Source organism: Chamaea fasciata, unplaced genomic scaffold, assembly GCF_029207755.1.
Source record: "Chamaea fasciata isolate MVZ Bird 193981 ecotype frontalis unplaced genomic scaffold, bChaFas1.0.hap1 SCAF_18, whole genome shotgun sequence".
In the NCBI taxonomy this organism is placed as follows: Eukaryota; Metazoa; Chordata; class Aves; order Passeriformes; family Sylviidae; genus Chamaea; species Chamaea fasciata.
This window is the reverse complement of record NW_027094103.1, coordinates 2,828,616-2,845,686: the sequence shown is the minus strand read 5'-3', so window position 1 is coordinate 2,845,686 and position 17,071 is coordinate 2,828,616. Positions and strand designations below refer to the sequence as shown.

The 17,071-nt window shown below is 38.7% G+C and overlaps 2 protein-coding genes across 4 annotated transcripts in view; one reads left to right on the top strand and one right to left on the bottom strand.

Annotated features, from left to right (window-relative positions):
• RSPH14 (radial spoke head 14 homolog) overlaps positions 1-17,071 on the bottom strand; it is a 76,951-nt gene that overhangs the window by 32,295 nt on the left and 27,585 nt on the right. The gene's annotated exons all lie outside the window — the stretch shown is intronic.
• The window catches only part of GNAZ (G protein subunit alpha z), a 49,538-nt gene that overhangs the window by 16,082 nt on the left and 16,385 nt on the right, over positions 1-17,071 (top strand). For all 3 annotated transcript variants that reach the window (XM_066199563.1, XM_066199562.1, XM_066199566.1), the window contains one exon: positions 4,311-5,588. In XM_066199563.1, coding sequence (XP_066055660.1) covers positions 4,866-5,588 — 723 coding nt within the window. In that variant the 5' untranslated portion in view covers positions 4,311-4,865. The remainder of the gene's footprint in view (positions 1-4,310; positions 5,589-17,071) is intronic.

The window sequence follows — 17,071 nt, the reverse complement described above, 5'->3', positions numbered from 1 at the left end:
TCTTGTGATCCTCAGTTCCTTTCTTTTTCTCTCTCTCCCTCAAAAAAAGCCTGCTTAGGTAGAACACTTGATTTCTTCCTCAGTGAATGCCTTGGGTATGTCCTGATATATCACATTCCCTTGTGTCTTCTTCCCTTTCATTAATAGTATAAGAAATGATTGAAAGTTAAAACGTGCAGAATTAAGGTTTTGTTAAAGTGCAGGAATTCTCAGTGGATGTGTTATAATCATTAGAAACTGATTACAGTATCTTGGCTTACACTTGTAAGTCTTACATGAGTTCCGTGTCACTTCTTGCTAGATTTGCTTGAGTTTGCTTTTACAAGGATGTAAAAGCTTTTCACAGTGTGTGAGTGGGCTGGTGGTCATGAAGCTAAATTATCAGACCACTTGCATTTGAGGGATAATACAGCTTTGTGCCTACAAGTCCAGCAGGAATTCCTGCTGCCAGCAGCATGCTGCATGCACAGTCTCTGTGCTGTGACAGTCACAGCCACTGGTTTTGTTCTCAGCTGAGGAAGTCACTGCCTTTCTACAAGATCGTGGGGGCATCATCTTTCCAGGCAGGTTCTGCAGCTCTGCCTTCCACGGCGATGTGTCAGTAGCTAATGAATCCAGAGACAATACTTGGATCTTTCCTTATGGAAGTGTTTACAATTGAATTCTGGTGCTGTGTCATTGTCCTTCCCTATGCCTCTTGTCCCTCTGCTGCCATAACTTGGGAACATGCTGGGAAAAGGGATTAGTGTTTATATTACACACACATGGATCAGTTAGTACAAGCCAGGAGTGATGGATAGGGGCAAAGAGCGAGCCCAGATATGAAACCAACAATAATGACTGGTTTTATTGGCTACAAATGGGTGGCCACAACAGCTGCTCAGGTTAACACTTTAACACAGTAACCAGTGCAGAATTTGTTCAGGTGTCCTTTCCACTCCAGGAATTGCTAGCATTCCTCTTTTGATAATGGAAAAAGATCACCGTTAGGTCAGGATTTGGGGCAAGTTAATCTTATCTTGTGGGAAAAACTACCCTTTCTAGTCATGACAAAATAGTCCATCTATATCATCAGACTTAAAAACTCCATCTTTTCTTAACCTTTTGAGCCTTCAGTTGTCAGGAGAAGGCAAATATATTAGTTTAGACACACAGATAGAGTATAATCTGGTCATTTGAATAGTAAGATTTTTAAAACAAACTTTAGACAAGTGTGCAAGTGAAAGAAAGCAATAGGACTTCCCACTAGAGTAACTGAAAATATACTTACCTAATTAGAAGCTTACAGTGATAAAACATGTGTTTAATATGAAATCTGATTTTAAAAACCCAACAAATTCTAGACTGCCTTTTTTCCTGAGTGTATTCCAAGAAAAAGTAAACCTGGTAAGAGAAAGTTCATCTGTATGTAGCCAGGGCAGTAAACTGCAGTAATGCAATAGTTTGTGAAGTTTCCTGAAATTAAAAAGTGACTGTGAACATGTGAGACTTTTTTCACTGTACATGGGAAAACTTACTCAAATAAACCAAACTTTCTTACTGTAGTGCCTATTTGAAAATAGCATTTATTACTCCATTTTACAAAGCAATAATATAATCACCTCATTGTGTTACTACTTGAAATAGTGATATTCAAATACATACACAATAGGAATGACTAGAAGTAAAAAAAAAAAAAAAGAAATTCGAGAGTGTAAAATTAATGTGTACTTACGTACTCCTGGTCTTTCCTACAATAAGGAGATCCTACTTTACTTTTTTTTGGTGTTAAAGATATTAATGAATGGCAAACAAAATAGGTGATATGTAAAACGCTGTGGAATATGAATGATGCTGTGGAAATATGCAATAGGAAATACCCTACAGAATGTATGGGCCGAATGAAAACAAAAAAATATTCCTGAGAGAGTCTTTCTACCCAACCATTTGTCAGAGGTGTTTGAGGCAAATAACATGAAGTTTAAAAAAGATCTGCCTGTCTTACATAGTCATAAAATCTCCAGACTGATGCTAAGTGCTGCTGCCTTTTGGCAGGAGTATGTGCCCTCGTGCTGCACGTTGCTAGCAATGAATTCTTTTGTTCAGGATGGAGCTACTATAAAGAGAGGGAGTCTCATATGTGTTCCTTGCAAAATTCCTCATCTGTAATCACCACAATACACAGAAAATGTCATAAAGAATTCAGTAAGAGGTTTTTTCAATGACATGTAAATGAGGCCTGCGATGATGAGGATTTAAAGGAGAACCAGTTTGAAATGTCCTGAACGTGTCAGAGTAAGTGTGATTAATGGAAGCAACCCTCATTTTTATATAAGTAAAATAAGAATCTGGCCTGATATCTAAGACAGAAATTTCATTCTCTCAGCATGGCTAGAAAGTTATTCATAAAGAACCTGCTTCCTCAACTCTAATTTTTGATTTTCTGTGATTATTGGAAAAAGTGAATTATTTGAAGAAAGTGTAACGTCTCACTTGGGAGGGTTTTCCTTTCCACATCTTCAGAGTAAGTAAAACTGTGCTAATTACCATTCTATTAATGTGTACACTATTCTTCTAATTTTTCACTGACTAATCTGTTCTTCACGTGCTAATGTCCTGTCACACAAAGAGAAGTAAGATAAACATAGCTGATATTAAGACTCTCTTGTAGAATTTCAGACCAGGTAAGAGCAATACATGGTGCATTTGGGGCAAAGAATTTGGATGTCTTTACATTTAAGATACCCAAAATACTTAAATTGCAAGCCTGTTCAAGCACAGTGGTCCCTACAGGCAAAGACAAGAGACAAGCACTTCAAACTGCTATGGAGAGATGACTCTCTGTACTGACTGGATAGTTTAGAACAACTCAGAGTAAGATTACCATGGTTAGTTAGAAAGTTAAGTACATGAGGTTGCAAGTAGTTGTAGTTATATCTCTTTTCTCACAAAAGCTTGAGGTTCAACATCTGGCTTGGAACATTCTATCTCACTCCTGGTAGTGTGGAATCATTCTCTTTAATATGCATTTTAATTTATTGTCACATCTACATTTAAATATTGGCAAGTTCAAGCAGGAAAATTTCTAAAGGCTTGTAGGGCAAGTTTGAAAATGGTATTGGGGGACTTTCTTAAAATGCAGTAGAAAGTTTTCTTTAGTAGACTCTGAAAGTTTCTGTAAGGATCTCAGTGCCAGGTACTTTGGTTTGCAAATACACTCACTGAGGAGCCTCCAGGCACAAGGAACCAGGCAGCAGGAGAGGTGCCAGGTTGTGCTGGGGCAGCATTCGGGGAGGAAGCTGTGACATCTGCGATTCCGCTGCCCACTGTGCTCAGAGCTTAGTGGGAGCAGCAAGCCCTTCCTAGAAGAGAGGCAAATGATCACCAATCAGCTGTTAGTAATGTGTTTTCCCTCTGCCAGAGTAACTGCTTCCTGCTGCTGCTTTCTGCAGAGTTCCAACTTGTAGGCTTAAACTCTAATCTGGGAAAGAATAATTGCTCTAACAGTCACTGAAAAGCTCTCTGCCCTCACTTGAGATGGCGTTTCCTCTGCCTCTTGTATGAAAAATTCACCTTGTAGTCACTGTTCCCTTTTACTGCAACTCAGAATTTCCAGTATTGAAATGGAAAGAGAGGAGGCTCATTAACCCTTAGCTTGGCTATGGAAAGAAGCTTACAAAGTCTACATCTCTTTACTGGTTAAGCAAGATGCAGGTACTGTGTTTAACAATACTGTTCTCCAAGGGGAAAAAAGAAAAGAGCTGTTACAAAGATCAGTAACTCTTCCTTTCTCAAATTCATGAAGCAAAGTTAATCAGCATCTTTTGCTTCTTAATTTAGTTACTTAAACGTTCAGTGGAGATAGATAAGATGAAAGAAAACTCAGGAGGACATCTGTCTGAGTACAAGATATTGATATAAATAGAGAGGCTGAGAAATATAGTTGTGAGTCTTTCATTTTCTACTTCAGACAAACCACTCGGAACAGAACTGTGCAGGAAAAGCACTGCCATAAGCTCTTGCTGAGGGAGAAATTGGGACACAGCTCAGCACTCTTTGTTTTCATGTAGGTTTAGATAATAAAACACAGGCTGAAAGGGAGATTTAATTTACTATTGTTCAGAAACCACATTTTCTTAGTCTGTGAGCTTCAGCTGTCCCTATGCTTTTACTATAATTTTAGATATTTGCTTTTCTTTACATATTTTTCCATCTGTATTTTCCATGTGGCATAATAAAAGGTTTAGAAGGCTAGAAGAGGAGGAAAAAGTGAGCGGCTTGTTGCAAGGAAGCCGAGTCTCTCATTCATTTCTTTTCCCATTGTTTGGCAGGTGGAAAGCACAGATTTACAGAGCTGAACTGGATCAGCTGAAGAAGTGGGAGAAGAGAAACAAAACAAGTACATTACCAGTGAAAAGAGCTTCAGCTTTATCTTGCAGCATCACCACAGCAACCAGAGAACACGATTAGAAGGAAAGGCTAGAGCAGAGAAGGCAAAAGTGCTGCTTCTTACCTTTGGACAGAAGGCAGCAAAATCATTATGCAGAACAGAAATGGGGATTTGATGGTTCTAAACAAACTGTGGCAAAGGGAAGTATCCCGTCATTAACAGGAATGTGCCACAGTTTATGCACTGGAAAGGGGAGTGCCATGAGATCTACTGAAGAGACTATTTCTGTGGCTGCATACCTACATGTGTTTGCACCCCTGCTGGGACTCAATTAGGTGGCTGTAGGCATCGAGGATCATCAGGTATTGGAGAGTGACCTTTTTTCCACTTGGGGTGTACCCGGCACGAGAACTGAAAGCCACAGAACATCTTTTGGGGGACGCCAACAGAGTGAGCCAATCTGCACCACTTCCCTTCTGTACCTGCCTGCTGTACCATGGGATGTCGGCAAAGCTCTGAGGAGAAAGAGGCAGCGCGGCGGTCCCGAAGGATTGACCGCCACCTGCGCTCTGAAAGCCAGCGACAACGAAGAGAGATAAAACTCCTCCTCCTGGGCACCAGCAATTCTGGGAAGAGTACTATCGTAAAGCAGATGAAAATCATTCACAGCGGTGGCTTTAACTTGGAGGCCTGTAAGGAATACAAACCTCTGATTATCTATAATGCAATTGACTCTCTCACACGTATCATTCGGGCTCTGGCCACCCTTAAGATAGAATTTCACAATCCTGACAGAGCATACGATGCAGTGCAGCTCTTTGCCCTGACAGGCCCAGCTGAGAGCAAAGGGGAGATCACCCCAGAGCTGCTGGGGGTGATGAAGAGGCTGTGGGCAGACCCCGGCGTGCAGGAGTGTTTTTGCCGCTCCAACGAATACCACCTGGAGGATAATGCTGCGTACTACCTGAACGACCTGGAGCGGATCGCAGCTCTGGACTACATCCCCACGGTGGAAGATATTCTACGGTCTCGGGACATGACCACAGGGATTGTAGAAAATAAGTTCACCTTCAAAGAGCTGACTTTCAAAATGGTGGATGTGGGTGGACAGAGATCTGAACGCAAAAAGTGGATCCACTGTTTCGAGGGGGTTACAGCAATAATTTTCTGTGTGGAGCTGAGTGGGTATGACTTGAAGCTGTATGAAGATAACCAAACAGTAAGTGCACCTTCTGCTCCTTGTTCTCTTTCCTTCTTTTTCTTTCTCCTTCGCTAGTATTTGGTCTTTTATCTTCCCCTCCTTCCTTCCCTCCCAAGGCAGTAATCCCCAATCTTTAGGAAAACCCAGAAGTTACGGTTCCTTTATTTGGATAGTTTCCCCTACTGGACAGGGTTAGTTATTTAACGTTACTTTTGGGAAATGGAAGTGCTCTTCTCATGACAGCAAATTTATTATTTTTTTGGTGCCTTTTAGCTAAATGTTTACATGGTTAATTGTTACTTCAAACATCACTTAAAAAGGTAGGCAGTAGTGACATCCTGGTGTACAGGGATGGTTCATTTGGACACCATGAAGATCCTGGGAAATGCTGAAGGTAAAATAATAAGAAGTAACAGTTACCTTCCCCTTTCTTTTCAGGATTTTCAATAGGAATTTGGGGCCAAATTAATTTTTTAAAGTAATTAAGCATGTTTTTTAATTAGTATAACATTTTTCTATTTAAAATTTTCTTTGACTGTTTTTGGTTAAATGGCTGATTTGCCTTGTCCAAAGAACAGCCATTCCCATTTAATAGTCTTTAATGTTGTCAGCTTCTAGTTTTCACAGCATGGAAGTACAGCAGCTATGGGAAATACCTGATTGCTTACAGATACGCAAATATATATTTGCTGTGACTTTCAAATTGCCTGAATTAAGCTTCACAGGGGTTTTACTTGAAATTTTTTTTTGACAGCCTTGTAAAACATGCTGTTTAAGAGAAGGGAGTTTGTGGGTAGGAATGTACAATGGTCCCTTTTTTGTTGGTATAGCTTATCACATATATAATATGTGATATTCCTCCTCATTTTCAGACATATTAGGAAAAGTATTTTACATCTAGACCCTGACTAGTAGTTTCTCGCATTTCTTTTGACTTTTCCTGCCTTACGGTTCAGATTTAAAAATCAAAAAGAACTACCTGAAAGGGAAAAAAAATCATTATACTCTGAAAAATCCTTATGAGCATTGGTCCGTACAGGACCAACCATAGTACCTACATTGGTATAATACTGGAACTGCAACACTGAGACTGCCACTCATGAGAAAAGCCCAACAAATTATAAAGTTGCAGAGTGTAAAATGCTTCCTGGTGTAGTATCTGTGGTGAAGAGAACTGCTAAATAAAACTAGCCTACTGCCAAACATAACTTACTGCTTGAGAGAGCATGTAAGAATCTGGCTGATTTATAAACTGTGAAAGCTGAGCAAATGATCTGTACGAACACGAAAACTTCTGTGATCCTGTTGACAGAAGTGGAGAAATGCTATGCATGAACTCTGTCTTTATTGAAGATGCGTTAAAGTAATGATTGACAGATATGGTAAAAAATGAGGGGAAAACCAGTTCTGCACACTTGTGGGTTCTGATTATAGCTGAGTCGTGAAGTCTGCTGAGGGTGAGATTGTTGTAGTGACACCAGTGAGCAGAAGGGAGAACAAAAATAATGCCCGAATTATCAGCTGCCTGGACAACTTTTCCTTTGTGTGTAATTTTAAGTGACTGTGTTAAATCTATCCTGCCTGAAAACAAATGACAGAAGGGGAAGGCTGACTTTTTCAGGGGTTTTTGTCTTTCTCCTGCTATGCTTCATTCTGGGTAACATCACTCCTAGGAACAAAACCACCTAAGTGGACAAACCAATATTTTAGCTTGTCTGTTTAACATTTGTGATATTTAGCTGTTTACTAAAGAGAAAGATAAATGAAGAACTACGGTTCACTTTTTTCCTTCACCTTGTGAGCTCTGTCACTCTATAACAATATTTTCCCTGCTTATCTAGGGTTATCTGGAAATGTGATCTGCGTCTGGTTTCATTTCTACAACGTCTTGGGAGGTTTTTTCCCTATCTAATGTAATAACTACAGCTTTATCATTCCATGCAGCATAGCTAGTTAGCATGACTCAACCACATAACAGCTGCCTCTTCTTCTGACACAGTTGCAAAATTGTAAAATACCTTTGGATTGCTACTGATTTATTGTATGATTATTATTCCTGACCAGCACTCTGAGAAAGTTGCCTTAGGTTTTTATATCCCATGCTGATTTCTTCTCAATAATGTCAAATAAATTGTCTTGTTTTTCATGGTCCTTAGCAGCTGATTGACCCATTCTATCTTTTATTGCACATTAAGATGCCATCTCTGGCCTTTGATAATGTTACATTATCAAGTAATAATTTTTTTGCCTTCTTCTATGTTGCATCCTGCACTTTGAAGGCACTACGCATTAAGAACAAAGTGTCTCATCTTTATTTCAATTTCTCTTTAAATGAATGTGTGCTAGAGGATGTTAAATGGTCTGTACTCTCAGAAGTCAGTGCTGCTGCCTGTCCCCATGAAAAGGATTCTTGCAGTTTCTTTGTGAGTGTCCCCATCTGTCCAGCTCTGTCCTGCTATACATTCTCACAGATGGTTTTCCTCCACAGCCTGTAGCTGCAACAGGGTTTGACACTATGAGAAACACTTAAAAGATGTAATAATAAAGTACATAATGAACCGAGTTAAACATGAGTGTGTACCTGAAAATTCCTGAGGTCAGTAGTCACAAGAGTGCAGGAGATACCAAGAAAAGGTTGGGCAGGTCTAAAAATGACACTGGTTCAGTAATTTTATAAATATGGATGTTAGGGGAAAACTCCTTGCAGGTAACAAGTAATTTTTATTCCCTTTTTTACAGCCCCTGCAAATGAATATAAAAATTAAATTTTAGGCTTTTTGAGGCCATTTTTTTAGTATCTTGTTAAAAGGAAGATGCAGACGAAAAAGTCAAAACGCTGCAGCAAACAGTTCAGGCTGGAGTAGGCCTCAAGCAACACTAATTGCTGGTGTCATAAGGGAACCTCTCAATTACCTAATAATAACTGGGAAGCCTTCTGTCATATGTTAATTGTATGAATTTTGAACAGAAATCCTGTTTCTGCCAGGAATTTTTTTATCAAGTAAACAACATTGGTAACATTTTTTTCTTCCTTTTTTTTTTTTTTCCCCGAGGCCAAATACTTAAGGGGCTTATTTGCCTTTCCTGACAGTTCAGCTTTTTGAGTAATTCAGGGTATTAAAAATCCTTTCTGGCATGCAGCTGTTTCTCTGCAATGCTAATGCTAACAGTCAGGACAGAGAGGAAATAGTGACCTATGTACCCGTAGCCCTTCTAGCACCTGTTATTATTGATGGTAAAACATCATGTCAGGAAACGTTTTTCTGACAAACTAAGTCACTTGGGAATCCTAGAAAAAGATTGACCTAAACTGTTCCATTTTTTCATGAAGCTTTTCCATTTCAAGACTTTTCATAGTGAAGTTTGTGTGGGAGCAGAGCCTAGATGACTTCAGCACTCATGTGTGCAATCTTTCAGCACCGCAAATGAAATTCTAGCTTTTTTGCACTTAACAAAGTAATATATATAGTCCCTTACCAAAGTTTAACTTTATATAGTAATACATGACAATTCCAGCCTCAAGACTTGTATCCAAGCATCTACCTACTAAAACATATAAACAGCAGTAAAATAATGAACATACATAACAGGAAATGATTGATCAACTGCAAATTTGCAGGTTTTTTACTAGATATTCTTTCAAGACTGAAGATTTACTTTTGTTTACATTGTTCATTATAATTACATGCTTCTTCTGTGATTATTCTTACATAGAACACATGGGGCAGCAATTTCTCATGTTCTGGATTTGTTGCCATACCCTGAACTTTACATTCTACGTAACTTCAGATACTGACAGTAACTTCATAGGCAAATAATTCTGTCTGTGTGTTCACTAAATTATTTCCTCTAACTGGGAGAAAACCAGTAATAAATATGATAATGTGCCACACTATGGAATACAAAAAACAGACTCATTCAAATGCCATCTTATGATGGCAGGAAGATGCCAGTATCAGATTGCAAAGCCTGGGAAGCTTTGCTGTGAGGCTTATCTATTTCATGTCAATAGACTAATCCCTAAGACAACCCTGTATTTAAACCTACAGATAAATACGTATTTTTGTCACTGTAGAGCAGTAGGCTTAATTAAAAGTAATTCATGGGGGCAAAACAAGAAAGGCTTTTACCAGTTTTGGAAAAGCATGGCATGGAAGTAATGGACCTACTGGGCAGTATCTGTCTGCTTTGGTAACCAGGGCTGTCAGACTTACATCTGAATTCGATGACTGAATTTCCTGACGTATTTAGGTAACAGCAGGCAATGGCTCCAATCCCCCATGACAAATGCCTGACAGATGATGTAGCTCTCTGGTTTTGGTCCCCGTGACTGGCTGTATTTAAAACTCCTAGACTAGGTAGGGTGTTTTGCTGTGATTTTTAAATTAATTCCAAGCACTAAGGTAAATAAAACATTGAGGCATCAGGAGTTGCAGAATGCTCCTAAATATCCTATGAACTTCAGGCTCAGAATAGTTTAGGTGGAAAGACAGGTATTGAGAGATGAATAAACAGAACTTAAGTTACAATCTCAGTGATCCAGTAACACGGCTGCTCTTCAAACTCTAAAAGAAGGAAAAAAAAAAAACCCAAGCAAAACCCAGGTTAATTCCAGGAATGCCTATCGGTGTAGAGGAGTAAAGCTTGCTCAGTAACTGCATGGTTAAAGCAGCCACCAGCATAGTACACATGAACACAAGGCAGCTGTCAAGCACTGGGAGGATTGTAATGAGTCAGAAAGCCACTGCCACTGGCAGGCAGAGGAGCTCATCATATACACTGGATAATATCAACTGGATAAAGAATCAGTTTCTGAAGGAAAGGAACTGAATGTCTCTGCCTCTCTCAACAGGGCTGGAAAGCCACAAACATCTTCCTAAATATATTGTCATAGGAAAGATCCAATTGGAGAACTGGTTATAGGAAGCAAGGAGTTAGAAGAGGAATACACCAGAGCAACACAAGGTTCCTCGACAGCATATTGTCATCTTTATGTGCACCTCTCTAGATGACTCTATTGCAAATCATTTACTTAAAAGCAAGTTGTAAATTTGTCCTTGAAGAATCCCCTCAACAGTAAGGAATGCCACATAATTTTAGGGCTGTGAGGCACATGTGACAAGCCTGGCTTAGCCTTATGGAAAATATGCTTCTTGGACATGTAGAGCTTTAATCTTCAGAAGTTAATTAGATTCTCTGAAACTTAATGCATATGAAGTAGAGTGGCATAATTCAGGCAATCAGCTTTACTTCTTTGTGATGAAAATACGTAACTTTCAATGTGAACTTTACAATAAACTGAGCAGCTTTCAAAGGACGTATGAGAAACATTTATGATATAGATGTAGCTTGGAAATTCACTTGACTGCATTGTAAGGGGTCAAGATCCCTCTGAAGCCCAATGCCACAAAAAGAATAATGTGGTTTGATTGTAGAAACTTAGAATCCATATAGTGGGTAGAAAAGTGTTGATATCATCTCTCATAATTTTGTATGTTGTCTACTTAACAATCACAGTGAATAGAAATGTGCCAACATGAAAAAAAAAAAAAAAAAAAAAAAGGAAAATTCCATCCTGGTCTAGAAAAACAGCTACTTTGGGTTATTTTTGTAAGTGTATAAGCTGTAACAACTCTCTGTGGTATGCCAACCCTGGAAAGAGCAGTGGAGTCCAATTAGCCTTAAAAACAAGCAGAAATGCTGGAACAAAGGAGGATCCTTGCTGTTAATACAGTGTCAGAGAGAGTTTTGGTGGTGCTGGATTTTTCAGAACTTTCTTCCATTATTACAAGCCAGTGATTTAGACTGCAGGTCAAATCAACAACCTCGTCAGACCAGCACTGGCCACGGACTCGTCCCTGAGCATTCCTGTTCTTGGAGGGTTACAGGATTCATCATGTTCTCTTTTATAAAAATTTACTATTAAGTCTGTCTACTACCTTTATACTAATATCCTTACAGGGTAATCATCCTCATAGCCTTTTACACCAACCACTGCAACACTAGAAAACCACTTGGTGGTTGTATTATTATCAGCATGTTCGAGCTGAGTTGAACAGCATGGATAAAAGGAGCCATACCAGGCCCTGACAGAAACTTTCAACTTAAGAAAATGTAGGTATTTGTTATGGGGTGCTGGAGAGGTGGTCAGTTTTATTTAAGCTATAAAGTTTTGCAAATAAAAATATTTGATCACCAGACCATACCTAGAAATATTCTCATGGGGCAGTTTGAAGCAGCACTTAATCTAGACTAGAGCCGTTTCAGATATAACTTTCTTTGTTCCTTTTTTTCTTTTTGCATTTAAAATATTCTGTGTATGCAAAACTCTTACCCAACTTGAAACTCATTTTGCTTGTTTCCTTTCTAAGGATCATTGGTGACTGCTCTCTGTCAGTTCTGCAAAATCTCTGAATTAAATTATTTACATGAATTTTAAAAAAATCTCGGTGACTTGGCATACAGCTGAAATTAATTCTAATTCTTAATCCTTGTCTGTGCTCATGGTATGTTTTAATGTAGTGTTATCTGTGACTATAGTTACTCTCTCTGTCATTAACTAAGATATTAAATAAGCTTGGGCATTAAACAGATCCTATACACTTGGAGAGATTTAGTAATTTGCCCTTGTTGCTGCAGTTTTACCAGTTTTACTGCTTTCAACCTTTTTTTTTTTTTCTTTTTTTTTTTTGATTGTGTGCTGCCAAGACTGCATACGTATGCCTGTATCTTGGGAAAGATTTTTGAGCATCAAAATGCATTTTTTGAAAGCTATTAATACGCTCAGTTAAACTTTTAACTTGTCAACCAATGACAGTGTCCCCTGATTATACTTCAAAATTAGCAGACAATGAATAACTCCTCTACTCCAATTAATTCAGCTCTCTAACTCCTGTCACTTATTTTTGAGATATTTAAGCTTGATACTGTCCTTTCTTTTCATTATTAAGCTGATTGAAACAACTTGCTTTCAAAACGCACCGTCCACATATTCTCTGTGTACTTTTCCTCATTATTTACCAATTGGCCATATTTTACTTTGCAAATAGGAACCAACTCCCAGCCATTTCCCATCAGTAAAAATCAACTGTTGATAATATTTTCAGACAATTTAGCATTGAATAAAAGCAAGAATCCTTCAGTTTCTCAGTTATGGGGAGAAAGCTTGTGCCTAAACTGATTTTGTAGAAGGCCATGATGGTGTGTCAGATGTGCCGCACCTCCTCCAGGACAGTGGGGCCCTCAGTTGACCACCCTGTGTTCCCTCCCTCTGCTGTTTCCCCTGCCAACACAGCGCTGGGCTGCCACAGCTGCTGACAGTGGCTTCAGCCGGGTCCTGCCAAAGCTCCCAGTGCTTCCAGCAGCCTGAGCTTTCCCACTGCAACTCTGTCATAACAATGAGCTTATTTCCATTAGTATCTCCCCAGACCAGTTGGGATTCCACTGGTGTAAATGCTGATGCAGTAGCACCCCAATAATGCTGATTAGGGATGTCACTGGACTTGTCAGAATACACTAATGTTTATAAAGTCTTTATTAGGTGTAGTCTCACAGTGTGCATTCTCCTGGCAGTGCTACAGAGGGGGATGGCTCCAATAGGAGCTAGCTGAGTGCCTTTGCTCTTCTTCAGAGATCAAATCAAAGTAGGAATTAGAAATAAATAAATAAATAAATAACCCCTCAACAACCCAGGCATGGGAAAAGGAAAAAAAAATCCAATTGAATTGGAAATGTTAGAGGTTAACAAAGGAGGTTAAAGACATGTTAAAAAAAAAAATAAAATGAAAGTTGACAAGAGTAAATGCTTTGTGGCTGTGCCTAAAATGTCCTGGAGGCAGTGTTCTGCAAAGCATGTGGCTCACATTGCTATCCAGCAATCCAGACTGAGAATTACAGCATTTAAAAAGGTTTCAAAAGGTTAATTAGTTTTGTAGAGCTAAAAAAATTTTGAAGTACCTGCTTGGTGTATAAATACCTGAAAGAACAAAAAATGCTTAGTATTTAAAGAAATGCGTAATCTAACAGAGAAAGGCAAAGAACAAATGGATGTAAGTTAGGTCAGATCAATACCAACTTGAAACAGCAGGAGGTTTAATTCTATTTTTTTAGGAAAGAGGCTGAACCAACTTTTCTCTGGCAGCTAAGGCTGATCCAGGCGGCAGCAAAGACATAAAGGTTATTGATGTGTTAGAAATCATGAACAAGCCTGGGAATGGTCACATGCAGGAATTAGTGCTCGCTCCCCCCAAAAGGTGGTGGGATCAGAAGCTCAACTGAAGCACATCTACACCAACACCCACAGCATGGGCAACCAACCAGGGAGATGGAAGGCATTGCACAGCAGGAAAACCACAGAGCTGCCATCACAGGAATGTGGTGGGATGACTGGCACAACTGGAGTGCTGCAATGGGTGGCCAGAAACTCTGCAGAAGGAGGAGGAGAGCTGGTAGGTGAGGTGCTGCTTGCAGGCTGCCTTGGCAGAGCAATCACAAAGGGAGAGTTTGCAATTCCCAGAAAGCAAGGAGGGAGCTCAGCAGAACTGACACCTTGCACTTGGCCTGTTCAGGAGACTGGCTGACAGAGCCCCTTGAGGGGACAGTCCTGAAGGGTAAAGGAGACCTTTGAAAGCTGGACATTGTTCAAGAAGGAAATTTTAAAGGCACAGGAGCGGGGCAGGCTGTCCCCATGTGCCAAAAGATGAGCCAGTGGGGAAGAACTTGCCTGGGAAACCTGTCTGCTTCTGGCTTGGATGGGTTTAATAAAGAGTCCGGTAAAATATACAACTAGATGATGAAAATCCTTCTATTTACATCATCCTCATGTAGCTTAATAGTTGAAATCCTTGTTTTACTGAAGAAAAAGTACTGGGAAATTGTACAAAATTCCAGCAGATTATATTGTAGATGCTGACTTCGTTTTATTGACAGTAGTTTTCAAACAACAAAATGAATGAAAATATTACTGCCACTGATTTTAATATGAGCAAAAGCAGGCTCCAGATTTTAATTCTTTGTATTTTGATTTCCTGATTAATACTTCTGTATTTCTGTGCTCTTTGCATTCATTATTTGCTGTGAGGAAATTGCTAATTTTTATTAGTATGAATTTTCTTTATTAATACTGCACATTCTCAATTGTTTCCTTTATTGTTAAATAGATCCTGGATGATATCTTGCTTTCTGACTCATGAAGTTGACTTTCCTATTTAGAAATCAGTTTTATATGCAATTTTTTGTATTGTTCAATGTACAGATACAATATAAATAGGGAAGTTCTTGTACAATATCAGAGAGAAATGAGGCACTGTAGAGCTAAGCAATATAGAAGGAAAAAATCTGGCTTTCCCCAGTTTGATTTTCCAATCATTCTCCCTCATCAATATCATTATTTTCATGACTGTAGTACACTGAATTCATCCCCCATCTGTAATATCACTCTGTCACTTTTTGAAGTTGACACAGATGGATAAGAGCTCCTGCTCAAAGGGTGTCAGTCACACAGCAGGGCAATGTCAAGCGAGGTGCAGCTGGCCAGCAAAGAGAAGAGGAATTACATGATAAAGTCTTGGCTCATCCATATGATTATGTATTGAATTTACAGGCCATGCATATGGAGGATTGCTTATATTTTCCCACTCTTTATTGCTTGGTATCTGTAGTCTTTCCTATCCAAACACTTCCAAAAAAAATCTTGGCTCTTTTCCTAATTTTTTATCCCACTTTAAAGAATCATTATTAGCTTAAAGATAGCATCAATTAGTTTCCAATTTTACACTAGAGGCAGAAAGATTAATAAATAATATGATTTGAACATTTATGCAGTAGTATTTTTGCTGAGGAGCCCTGTCCCATGTTTTGAGGTTTTTTGCTCCAAAGGTGCCAGTATCTGTCTTGAATGGAAGATAACTGGTTAGAGATTTAGCTGAAAATGATTCTGAATAGGGATTTCACAGATGGTATGATTTCCATTAGTTGCAGGTTCATCTTAATGCGAAGATTTTAGAGAAATTATAACCCTTTTTCCACTGAGAGCCTTTGCAAGATGCCTTCTTGGTTTGCCTTACACAAAGGATTCTAAGGCACGCTCATTGAAGTGATCAGAGTTTTCTGGAACAGCTTGACAAATCCTTTTATAATTCTACTGTTTTCTCTATTATGAAGATGATTATCCTCTGAACCATAGGGAAAGTACATGATTATCCAAAAGTGCAAGCTGGAAACCAACAGGTTTTTTATGGTAATAAATTCTGGACATAAAATACCTCCACTGTTCTTAAAATTAAGTGCTAAAGTGGTATCTGTGTCACACAGCTCTGATGAGGGCATGTGGCATGTCTGGTGGGAAAAAGAAGATAAGATTTTAAAAAATAGAAGTGTAATATGACTGACAAATGCACCTTCCAGAAAGAATGACTGAGCCATTGCTGTCTAAATCCTTTAATGTATCCCCAAAGGATCTTTCCTTCAATAGTTGTTTAGTGTCCTGCTGTTCTCCCTCATTCAGCAGATGACAAATACTTCCTCTTAGTCCTTGCTGCTCCTTTTGATGTGCTCCTCTTGATTCAGTGTTGGTATTTATGTCATACACTGTCGTTCAAGGAGCCAATCCCCAGAGGTGAGGCCTGAATGGCAGCATCATTATATAGAATTGTGTATGAAAATGTGTGTTATTTTTAAAATTTTAGTTATTAAACTTCACAGATGCAGTCAAAAGAGTGTATCTGCAGTGACTCTACAACAACAATTCCTAAACTTTTCTGTATTATAATGTTCCTTTTCTGTGGTGGAGCAGTGGAGAGAAGGGGTTTATTTCTTGATTGTTCTATCAACTTGCACCAGTGACTTAATCTTCCTTGTTCTGTCCTGCTTTTCTCAGTTCCAGATGTGTATAGCTTATAAAAAATAGATGTCTTTTGAAAGAGATACTTCTTGAAACACTTTTTTAGCATAAAAATGTCCCAGAGAATTTGTTGCAAGCAGAGCTTGGATAATTGGATTTGCAGGCTGGCATATTACCCTTGTTTGAATGTCTTTCAAAAAAAAAGGATTTACCAATAAACATGCTAGAAATCAGGCTGATTTTATAGATACAGACTAATAAACATTTTCATAGATCTTCATTAGTATGCACTCGTCATCTGCCCTGTGATTTGCAAGTTTTTTTTGATGGAAACTTCATGCAAACAAGTCAATACAACATTCTTGACTTCCACTACAAAAAGTGACAGTATTTTGACATATTGAAGTGTTTATTTTCATAAACTTGTATTTTAAAAATACTTTTGTTCTTGGAAAATGAAAACCACACCAAGTCTCTACGCAGTAAATGTTCTAACAGCAAGTTTTTAATTTATACATCTATTTACTGTTTGTTTTTCATAGATTTCTAAAAGTTGCCTTTATATTACATACTGTACTCTATTGTCCTTGAGGGTCAAAGTACTGCAGTGGAATCCGCCCATACAATGGTCTTTTAAGGACTAGAGCATTTATTTTGAATC